Raw genomic sequence first — 11904 nt, forward strand, 5'->3', positions numbered from 1 at the left:
TATCAATATGTAATACAATAAGCATTGTTAATTCCCTACCACTCTGTTTGTAACTCTGTAATGTCTGTACCGATCCCATGCTATTTTGTAAAATGTTGTCGGTCTGTTAGTATTTTCCTCCTTTAATTTGTAAAAAAAAAAGAAAAAAGAAAAAACAAAGAAAATGGGCTGAGTGTTCCCGGTGCCCTGAGCGGCTTTCTACTTGGTTTGGAAAAGAGTCCAAAGTCCTTCCCTCAGTGTGGCTGCGACCTGCCTTCTATCTGATCTTTCCTGCCATCCCCTGCCACAGTAGCTCTCCGCTGCAGTGGCGTCCTCTCTGTACCTGTGACACTGAAAGGTGCTCTGGCTCTCTAGACCTTGGTGTTGGATGCTCCCCTGGCTTGGAAGGCTCTTTTTCATCTTCAGGGACAGTGACCCTTACTCACTCACCTGGCTTTCAGGCTGACACACGTCCTCTCATTCACTGCTCTTGCTGGCAGTCATGACACCACAGGCATCCTAATGAGAACTGCTGGGTAGCTGGGGTTATTGCTGCTTCCTGCCCCAGGGTGCCAGCACTTGAGAGCGGAAGGATGAATTCTCTTGTACTAAGTGCTGATTTCCAACTCACCAAAGCGAGACTCTGCAGAATGGGCGCTCAGACAGCTGCTACAAGAGCAAATGAAGCAGTCTCACTCCCCAAGGGCCTGACTTTTTTTCCTTTTTTCTTTTTTTTGAGACAGGGTCTCACTGTGCAGTTCAGGCTGGCCTTGAACTCACTTTGTAGCTCAGGCTCGTCTCCAACTCACAGTGATCCTCCTGCCTCACCTGCTGAGTGCTGGGATGACAAGCATGGCCACCATGCCCACCTGCCTGCTTGTTTTCAGCACTGTGTTTGTTTACTCAGCTTTCCTCAGTCCCAGTTTTGCACGTTCTCTCTCTTTCCTGCATGCCTCGCTTTCCTTTGGCTTCCTCTCCTCTTCCAGGGCATTGTGGGGAATTTTTGGCTGCTTTCTGATTGTTTTCCCACTTTTCTTTGAGACAGGGTCTAGTGATGGAGTTCAGGCTGACCTTTCACTCTCGGTAATCCACTGGCCTCAGTCTCCAGAGTGCTGGGATTACAGGCGAGCGCCACCACGCCCTGCTGGGAATCCATTGGCAATCAAGCTTCACTTGCACTACCGCACACAGCAGCTGGCACAGCCTAAGTCAGTGGTGGCAATGTTGGACATGCGTGCCACGGTGGGTGCACAAAGCGCTATGTTGCCACGCTAGCCAAGTCACCCCAGCAGCACCCCGGCAGTGGAGCATTCAGTTCTCATCCCAGTGCTGGCACTTTCTTTAAATGAGTAGGTTTGGAAGGGCAGCTTGGGTGTTCGAGCTCTAAAAGGTTCACAATCGCTGGCCTAGGTTCTGGAGAAGAGAAGGAAAAGGAATTAGAAGGTCAAGTGTCATGGTGCACTCCTGTAAACCCAGCACTCGGAAGGCTGAGGCAGGAAGATTGCTGCAAATTGGAAGCCAGCCTGGGCTACATAGGGAGCTCAAGGCCAGCGCAAACCAAAGAGCGAGACTTCCCCTGAAAAATGAAAAGAAAAGGACAATGGCGAGAGGCAGGTTTTGACTGGCGAGTACAGGGCCTAAGAATAGGGTGGATTAGGGTGGGTTAGAGTGGGTTAGGGTGGGTTAGGGTGGATTAGAGTGGGTTAGGGTGGGTCTGAGACTCTGGCAAGATAAATAGCCAGGCAGCCCCACACAGCAGCCACTTAAACTGAGGAGCTCGAGATCGTGGAGCAGGTTGAGATCTTGACCTGTCCTACAGCAACGATGCCCCACGTGCCAGGTAAGCTGAGACAGAGTGGGAAAGTGGGGCTGAGGGGTCAGTGGTGCAGAAACCAGGGTGAGAGGAGGATAATTCCTGGCGGTTCGGGACTTTGGGAATTATCTCCCACATGGGGATGAGTACAATACCCTTTGCTGCCCTCTGCACACTAGGAATTTCTATCTTAAGCTTGCTGCAAACGCAGTACATGACAGAATCAACATGCATTCTAGGGCTGGGGATATACTTCAGGGACATAAGCACCTTCCTCGCTGGCACAAGGTCCTCAGTTCGATTCACGGTACCAAAAAAAAAAAAAAAAAATCAACATGCATTCTGAGGTCACTTAACTTCATAGCTGCCCCTCCACACTGATCCCACCAATGAATGACCACATCAATAGCAGGTCTTCCAGATCTGAAAGTACCTCCGAGTCTACATGCTTAGTAGAGCAATGTCTCGAGTACTGCACAAACCTTGTGAACTCATGACTCAGTGGGACTCTCCTGCCAATACCGTAAGCTCTCCCAGTGAGGCACTGCTTGTGTGGAGGTGCAGAGCATTCACAGGAAGATGGTGAGGCATGGGTTGTATGGATGACCTTTTCGAGACAAGCCCTGACATGCAGGTCAGGCCCAGCCATGGTATTCACTTTTCCCTATTATCTGAACAGAGGGCTTCCGTCATTTCCTTCTGGTTATTACTTTAACGCAAGCCTTTTGCCTGTTCCCTCTGCAGACGATCTAAAATATAATCGCCGGCCACGAACCAGATTTACCCAGTCTCAACTGTCAGTATTGATGGATGCCTTTCAGAACAATAATCTTCCAAGCCTTGCTGTTATGAAAGAATTGGCTGCCACACTGGAGCTCGATGAAGTCTCGATAAAGGTAGGTGCCTGAGTGTGTCTCTGGGTAGTACACCTGACCCACAACGCCACACACTCTTCCTCACCATCGTACAAGTGCCCTGGATTGATAGGTGCAAGGTGTCTCTGCACAAGTTAAATATGTTACATTTTCAGCCTCACTCAGCCTCTTTTTGGGAGGAAGACTGAGTCTCACGAAAGAACTTGTCTTCAAACACTACCCAGCACAACACTCAGAAATTGAATCTTGCCCCACAGCACTACCTAGGACCCCTTCAGTCTGCATCTCAGATCCTGCCATTGGCATTTCTTCCCAAATTAGCAGCCCACTCTTGGGATTGGCCTCATGCTAGAAGACCTAACCCACTTCCTAGACACGGGCAGAAATGCTCTCCAAATGCCATATTCTCACACCAAATCACTTCTCATCATGCTCCACTTTTTCAAGCATACACCCTCTCCACACTGTTACACAGCAGACAAGCACCCACCAAGGGAATCTTTCCAAAATAGAACAGGTCAGTGTCTAGATACTGCTCCATCTGAACTTTCACTTTATTCAGATCTCCTCAAATAAACTCTCAGCATACTCAGGGTGAAATCCCTGCATGAACCTGCAACCACCCAAGCTACGTTCCCATTCTTGCCTCTCACACTTGGGAATGTTTTCTTCAAAAACCTAGAGCAACCACTCATTCAGGACGACACTCAGGTCCTCTTTATTTAGGCTTCCTTGATGTGGAGTCTGAGGGCTCCAGCCTCCTCCCCACATACACAGTACAAGTCAATCCTCTCTTTACCTTCTGACACACAAAGCACCACAGGAGACAAACAACTGCCCTTCTTCACATAAGCCCAAGCAATTGCAGATTTTCTTTCTCACACCCACAACCTCACTTGCTAAGGACCATGAAGATACAACTTTGCACTCTTTCCCCTTCCTTCAGCTGCTTCTCTTTTCCCTTTAGGTCTGGTTTAAGAACCAGCGTGCAAAACAGAAGAAAAAACAGCTGAAAATGCAGCTAGATTCATCACCTGGAACATCCATGCAACATGTTTTCAAAAAGGAAGAGGCTCCATGGCCAAAGCCTGCTACAAATCCTGCACCAAGCTCTGCCGCTTCCGATGGTCAGAACCCTCACCCACAGGAGCCCTCTGATGCACAGATCACTGGAAGAGATGGAGCCTCTGCGTTTCCTTCATCCTCACACACTCAGTGTCATGAAATCCAGGAAGAATCTCTGGAGAATTGGGACAAACCTTGCACTCATGATCTCCTTGATACATGTCAGTTGCTAGAACTCTACGACATGCCTGGAGAAGATGATCTCAGCGCTCTGAATCTATATCTCCTCCCAGAGTGCATCGAGTGAGGGAGTGAGCATGGCACGGATGTGCAGGGTGACCCCTGACACCACGGCTTTGGACTCGACCTACGTTGTCAAGCACAGTTACCAGCACATGTCAATCTGTATATAGTAGAGCTTGCGGACTTGTCATTTCATACAAGGAAATAAAAGTAGCTATCTCACTTTCACTGTTGCCTGTGTTCTCTCCGCTTCTTTTCAATGCTCCATCCAATCATTGCCATATCACACACCCTCTTCACGGGGAGAAAGTCAGCAGCACAGTGGAACTTGCGCTTCTCATTCTCCCTCACCCTAAGTGGACTGAATAAATCGTGTGTGGCTGCTCTCTGGAGAACATCGCAAACACTTCTACAGGGTCCCATGCCTAGGCTGCCTGAGAAAATAGTCACACTGAACAGGTTGGAAAAGCCTACGCACACAATGCAACCAAACCTCCCTCACTAGAGTGCCATACAGCTGCTAAGGAATCCCCAGCACCCAGCTCTCTCTGAGGAGAGAAGCATTTGGAACTCGCATGCTGCTCCCACCTCCAGGTTTTCCCTGCAGGGGAGGAGACCAGGCATATGGCAGTCTCCCTGTGTCATAGAACAAAGTAGTTATTTAAATCGGTGCTGGAATTCTTGCAGGGCTCTTGTCCACAAGGATCAGGTTATACAAGTGTGTCAAATTCAAATCTGCCAGTTTGTCAACAGAAGAGCTTGGCCAGGACACTTACAACTGCTCTACGCACTTGGTTCCTGCCTACACTGATCAGGCAGACACACTCACCACCTTAGAGAGCGAAAACAGAATTTTCACACTTCTGGAAGCCTCCTCCGTGGCTTAATTCTTTTTTAAAAAAAAATGAGTCCATTCACACTTCCTGGAAGTGGTTTGTCCATGCACTGAGTGTCCCTTCTTCTGCAACCTGAACCCCATTCTCAGAGCAGTAGCGAATGGGGATATGTGAGTGTCTAGATCACAGAACAAGCACGTGCTTGTAAACAGGACGCAAGCGTTGCTATTGCCACTCATTGTTCGATTGTAACAGAAAAAACAAATGAGCAGAGTGTAGCTCTGACAGCCACTTCAGCGTTAGAGCAGCGATGGTCCTCAGCCTTGTATGTTCCAGCTCTGGACCATGATGCCACGGGTTGCTTCAAGTTCATCCCAAAATCTCTTAGCAATTTTAGTGACTGTCACTAATCTTTGGCTGCTGGTCTCTGCAGCTCCTCAGAGTCGCTGGCTCCAGTGTCTCAGCCCTTTTCAAACAACCATTTGGTGCACATTACTCAGGACAAGAGCCACAAGTAGATGGACCGAACCTTCCAAACAGCTACTTTGACCACAATTCTAGAGAAACCAGTGAGGAGTAGACTTACACCATCAACACAGTGAGGCTTTACTTGAACCACACAGCCATGCTGCAGCACAGAGGGTGCTAAAATCTCAACAAGGAGCTCTCCTATACCACCTGAGAAAGTGCAAATGGAACCCTGCTGAGGTAGCATCAGCAGGCTTGTGACTGCTACAAAGCCAAGCCTGCTGGTTGGTCTGAATTTGGGCCTGTGACTGGTTGAATTTTGAGCCTGCTCCTGGATGCAAACTCAAGCCTGAGATGGACCAAAATTCAATTCGCCTTGTATTTATTTCAAAAGCAGACCTCCCAGGGGGCTTCAGGTCATCCAGGAGTCTCAGAGCTATCATCGGGACAGTTCTTTGGAAAACTGGGAGATGCATTCACTTGATCAGTTGTGTCAAGTATCTGAAAAAATGGGATAATGGGAACAAGACACTTTTTAGGAGCACTATCTGTGTTCCCCAAGTTTACTGAGATTGGGGAGTGTTAATTACTGTCTCGATCCCTCCCTGACCTTTTCAATGTTCAGTTTGATTTCTTGGCAGTGGCCTCTGGTGTAACAGAAGCAGGACAGGGCTGGGGACACTGCAGCTGACAGCGAAGCTATGCGTCCCATGAGAGTAGCTTGGATGGTGACCTTGAAGTTACCTGGGGGTGCCAGAAAGACCTTGAAGCAAGATGGAACAGCCCATCCTCAGGGAACCATTGGGAAGCAAACAGCTGTGAGGAGAAGGGGCATAAGAGTTTGGGCCTAACCACACCCTCTTCTGGCCCTCAGAAGGAAAAGGGATGTTGAGGTGACCCTCAGCAGTCTCACTTCCAGGGACTACAGAACCCTCCCCACGCAGTGCAGAGACAAGGGTGAAACAGCAGCCAGGTTCTCCTCAGATGGAGTTTGCCGTCCCTCTTCCACATGCTGCTCCCGCTCATGCTTCTCACTAAAGTGCATCTGGGGGTGCACAAAGAAAACAATGGCCCTTTGGATGCCTGAATGGGAGTGCACTCACACATAAAACTCTGGATGAACCTGTGGTCGTTTGAAACATGTTGAAATAAATGGAGCCATTTTGAGACAGGGTCTCACATGCAGTGTAGGCTAACCTTGAACTCACTATGTAGCCCAGGCTGGCCTGGAAATCATAGCGATACCCCTGCCTCAGGCTTCTGAGTGTTGGTATTAGAAGAGTGCACCATCACGTCCAACCACATTGAAATAAATCTTAACTCTTTAAAAGTTGTATTAGTGCATGTTAATATTACACCCTGATAGAGTTTATTCTGAGCTACTTTCATGAGAAATGGGGCCATGACCTGTAAATCATGGTCAGCGATTTCCACAGTTGTACTTTCTTACGCATTCAGGCACGATGAACAGAGCTCTGACTCTGGAAGGTTCTGAACGGGTTCCAGGATTAAAGACTCATGGTATCATTGTGAACTAAGGAGAAAATGCTCTAATGGGAGGGGAACAAGACAGAGAGGAGGGGAAAGGAAAGAGGGGAAAGTATAAAAATAAGAAAAGAAGGACAAAATGGAAACAAAGCATTTGCAGATGGGGAGGTGTGGAGGAGTTGAAAGGAGGCGAGGGGAATGGAAGAAAGGATGAAGTTATATCATGGACAGATACAAATTCTCTATAACGAATGTGATCATTGTGTACATCTAAAATGTACCAATCTGACTGAAAAGAAAAGAAAAACTGTGAAAACAAAAACAAATGAAGACGCATTACATGGGCCCTGGACACTGGAACCTGCTGGGGGAGAAGGGAGGCTGAGCAACACAGAGACGGAGTGACGTGGAGTGCTGGAACCTCCCGACAAGAGGAAAGGAAATGAAAACTAGAGGGAGGACTGTCTGAGGCAGTCACACAAGGTGGTCTGTAATACAAGTGTGCCCATTACAAGTTTCCTGTGTGGCTAATGGAGTCAGCAGGACACAGCTGGAGAGGACTGATCTCTTGTTTGGCAGCATGTCTTGTATCTCACACACTCCCTCTTGGAGGTAACAGTAAGTAGCAAATACTCCTAGCTTTGCCCATTGAAAATTGACAAGTTTGGAGAAGAATCACAAGTGTGGAGAGGTGTCTTCCTGGCCTCAGTGAGCACCCTGAGGACGATGAGCAGATTCCCCATTGTCGAGGAGGACCCTGTGCAGGTGGAGTCCCACAGCCCACTAGTGATGGTTCCACATCACGCCTTCACTCTATTTGCTCATTAACGTTTGAGCAAACGTCAGAGGATTTGGCTGTGCTTGTACAGGGAAAGGAAATAAGCAGTCATCACCAACAGGGGTGTGGCAGCCTCCTGGGACTGGTGAGGAGTCCTCGTGGGTAAATCTGAGCCAGTGTATAGTTCAATGGCAGAGCAGGGTCCGAACATTCTAGAGGCCCTCAGTTCCATTCCCAGCAGCATAAAAGTAAAGAACACTAAAAAGCAAGGTAAATCTTTTATCACACAAGGAACCAGTGACCAGCCCAGTGCGAGTTCTGAGCACACAGTAGGAACAACATTGTCACACAATCGTTATGTGTCAGACCCTGTGACCCAAAATCTTACCCAGTTTCTCTGAGTGAACTGGAATGTCAGGCAGGTGTCTGTAGCCAAAGATCGGTAATGCGTGGTTTTGAGGGGAAACTTTGTGATTTGAGGAAAATCAGATGAAATTTCCCCATTCTTTCATTCAAAGGACGTTTACTGCACATCAGAACTGCCAAGCTTTGTGCAGAATGCACTGGAGAAGCTCTGGAAAGAATGTGACAAAGTTGATACCTGAAACCAGAAAGTCATCCACACAATCCACACTCAGAGAACCACAGAAGTTCAGGGATTGCCCCAAAGTTTCCCCTCAATTTGGTTCTTGTTTCTAAGAATTCTTAAATTTTACCCATTTTATGGACAGAAATCTGCACCTTATATTTGTGGTGAATTGGCATGGTTTAAGATCACTGACCATGTAATTTATCAGTAGAAAAAGTACAATTTATCCCCATGGATGCAGAGACCAGACTCAGGTTTTGCAGTTGCTCCCATGGTGGAATAACAAACCTCCAGAAACATATTGGTTTCAAACAGTTATTTACCATCATCTCTCCTAGTTTTATGGTTTGGTTGGACTCACAGGTGTGTTTCATTTGGTTTCAATCAGACTGTGAGGGCAAGTTGAGCCTTCTGAAGAATTTGTTGAGCTGCGTGTCCAAATGATGCTTTAGGGTGCTGGAATCTTCCCATGGGGTGGTAGCAACACCTGAGGCCAGGCTGGATATCCCATTCTCATCAGGACACCTACAGGTATCTTGACTTCTTTGATCATGGAGGTCGCATGGTTGCTGCTCTTCATGAATCCTAACTGGCTTCCACCTAAGTGAGTCTTCCAAAGGGCTGAGCAAGAGCTGCAAGTCATCTAGGACCCAGCTTTGGAATGTGACATCACTGCGACCAAATAATATTTTTCAATGTAAGGCACACACAGCCCAAATGAAGAGGAGGTAACTGCACAAGGGCTTGGTTATTTTGTCTTATGTAGGGTTTCCTGTGAGTCTGGCTAGTCCTCCACCCTCCATTGCCAGTGACTTATACATTCCCTACACCATAAAGCACAAACTCCCTCCAGAGAACTATCAAATGTAATCCAGTTATTCGTAACAGGCTTCAGACTGATGTCCAGGGACTCATCACTCAATTCCTACAGTGTTCATAAATTAAATTGAATATTGTCATGTTTTGTGTCTAGATGTGCCCCCCAAAGCCTTATGCATATTTCGATGGGGCTTTTTCAGAGGTAGCTGAATCTAGAGTATGTGATTGATTGATGGTGCAATGCTAGAACTAAGTGTGCTGGGATTAAGGGTGGTGATTGGTGGAGCAGTCCACTGATTGATTTGGCACCGCTCTAATCCCAGTAGCCAGGGCACAATAAAAGAGACAGAAAGAGGCTTGTCTCCTCACTTTTGTTGCTTTTGCTACTTTGTGGGCACCATGAACTCTTCTCATCTGTGACACCCCTCTGCCATGTGCCTTTCTGCCTCAGAGACAGCCAGCTGTGGACAGACACCTCTACAGACGGTGAGACAAATAAACCTTTCCCCTTGAACTTTGGGGCTGGGTATTTTGTCTTGCCAATCAGAAAAGTAGCTAAGACAGAATGTGGTACCAGACCAATGGGGTCATTGCTACGACTATATGTGAGCATGTGGTCCAGGAGCCTTTGGCACTGGCTTGAGGGAAAAGCTGAGGAAAGTTGGGAAATGCCAGACCAGAAGCAGAGAACACTGTAGGCTGAACTTGATGGGACATACGAGTCAAACTTTAGAAGACCAGGATGCTGACAGATATGTGGATGGTAAAGCCCAGACTTAGGAGGTTTCTGCTGGGAAGGACTGCATTGGCCGTTGGACTCCAGACAATGTGTGTTACAACTTAGCAGAAAGTTTGTCTGTATTTTCCTCATGTCCAGAGCTTTTGCCTGAGACTGAGATTAAGGCCAGTGGACTAATGAGTCTGGCAGAAGAAATTTCTAGGCAGTCTAATGTTAGAGCAGTGGAATGGCTACTGTTGGGGGCTTTTAGTTAGATTTATGTTGAGAATCACAAACAAAGAGTCCAGCAGAATGATTTAAAACATTGTGAGTTTGGCCAGAAAGGAAGCTCTACTACACTTGAGACCTTCAAAGATACAGCAGAGGAGATCTTGATTGCTGAGAAGGAACAAGAGAATAGAAAAGATGGCCTGAAAGCATCACAAGAAGCAGCAACACTCCACCATTTGCGGCCTCAAAATTGAAAAAGTGAAAGACTTTACTTTGAGAAAAGAGTTCCAGACCATGTTCCAGAATGGCAGTGACCTCAAGAACTTATTTCTCGGGATTTGATTCATGGGCACTTAACTCCCACAATCAAGAAAGAAAGAAGCCTGGCTACTGCTCTAACTAGTGGCAGAGCTTGGCATCATCCACGAGGTCATGGTTTTAGGTGCATGCAGAACACAAGAGTTGTGGGGTCAGAAACTCTCCCACCCAGATTTCAGAAGAAGGCCAAGGAGGCCAGCCACTCATAGCCAGAGAATGCAGTGTAAAACCATGAGTGTGAAGCCAAGAGTGCAGTGGAGACTCCAGAAGTTTGGAAAAGCCAAGAACATAGATCATATGAGGAAAACTTCAAGGAAAGAGCAGAGCCAGCCCAAGACAGAAGCCCCCAGGCCCTTTGGAGTTCATATTTTGCCTCAGACTGCCTTGGATGCTGGACATGATGTTACAGCAGGTTCAGCAAGAAAGCATCCACAAGAGGCCCAACCTGGGAACAAAAGAGTTTTATTGAAGCTTTCGGCTGACACCCCTGACCAAGAGTCCAAAACCGAGATATCAGCTTCCAGAGAACTTTGTACTGGACTTTTCATACATTTACAAGTAACCATGGTAACCACATTACCTCATTTTGGAGTTTTACAAAATACTACATCATGGTCACAAAGTTTACATGTCCCAGGAGTTTCTTAGTACAGTTAAATTTTGGCCTACCTACAATTTGTTTTAACTATTTGTTTCTCATTTTATAGCTCTATTCTCCTTTTGTGATTAATGGTTAGCTATAAGACAGGGAGTAGAGAAGTGAGTTCATCTAAAGTTTAAGTGATTTCTAAAATAGAGTCACAAAAAGAAAAAGGAGTCTCTCTTGCCCTATCAATGGAACTACAGGACCTAACATTTGCCCTGCTGGATTTTGAACTTGCTTTGGTCTCCTTCTTTTGTATCACCCTATTTGTACCATTTGGAGTGATAATATTTATCTTGTGCCATTGTATGTTGAAAGTGTTTAACTTTCTTTTCAATTATATGGGGACTCACAGCTAAGAGTTTGCCTTAAATCTCAGAGAAGACTTTGGACTTGGACTTTTCAGCAATGTTGAAACTGCTAGAACTTTGGCAACTCTTAGAGATGGATTAAATGTCCTTTGCATAAAGGAATATACATGCATCTTTGAGGAACCGGGATGGAATGTTATGATTTGTGTTTAAATGTCCCCCCAATGCCTTATGCACTTTTAGATGGGGCCTTTTCGGAGTGGCTGAATCTAGAGTGTGGGGGGAGCGCCGGTTTTCAGACCGGCGACTCACTCCCGGCCTCGTCGTTCCCCGGAAGGAGGGCTTCTGGCGCACAAGGAGCCACGGGTGGGGAGTGCCAGTCTTCCGGCTGGCTAGCTTCCTGCCTGGTGGCTCCTGGAGGGTGGGCCCCCAGCGCATGGGAAGCCTCGGGCAGGGAGCGCCGGTCTTCGGACCAGTGATTCACTCCCGGCCTCGTCGTTCCCCGGAAGGAGGGCTTCCGGCGTACAGGGAGCCATGGGTGGGGAGCGCCAGTCTTCCGGCTGGCTAGCTTCCTGCCTGGTGGCTCCCAGAGGGTGGGCCCCCAGCGCACGGGGAGCCTCGGGCAGGGAGCACTATTGTGCACCGGCCCTTAGGCCAGCCACCGCCGCTCAATTGAGATCTATCATGACACAGAGAAACAGTGACACAACTGGCCCACCATGCACCGACT

General features: G+C 47.4%; 1 protein-coding gene across 1 annotated transcript; it reads left to right on the forward strand.

Annotated features, from left to right (window-relative positions):
* The first annotated feature begins 1803 nt into the window (after positions 1 to 1803).
* On the forward strand, positions 1804 to 4039 carry LOC106150198 (leucine-twenty homeobox-like). The gene is made up of 3 exons (XM_013522283.1): positions 1804 to 1819; positions 2537 to 2688; positions 3635 to 4039. The coding sequence occupies exons 1-3, from the start codon at positions 1804 to 1806 to the stop codon at positions 4037 to 4039; spliced, it is 573 nt and encodes a 190-aa protein (XP_013377737.1).
* Positions 4040 to 11904: the final 7865 nt, after the last annotated feature.

This window comes from Chinchilla lanigera, unplaced genomic scaffold (genome assembly GCF_000276665.1).
Source record: "Chinchilla lanigera isolate Chin_1 unplaced genomic scaffold, ChiLan1.0 scaffold00067, whole genome shotgun sequence".
Lineage (NCBI taxonomy): Eukaryota > Metazoa > Chordata > Mammalia > Rodentia > Chinchillidae > Chinchilla > Chinchilla lanigera.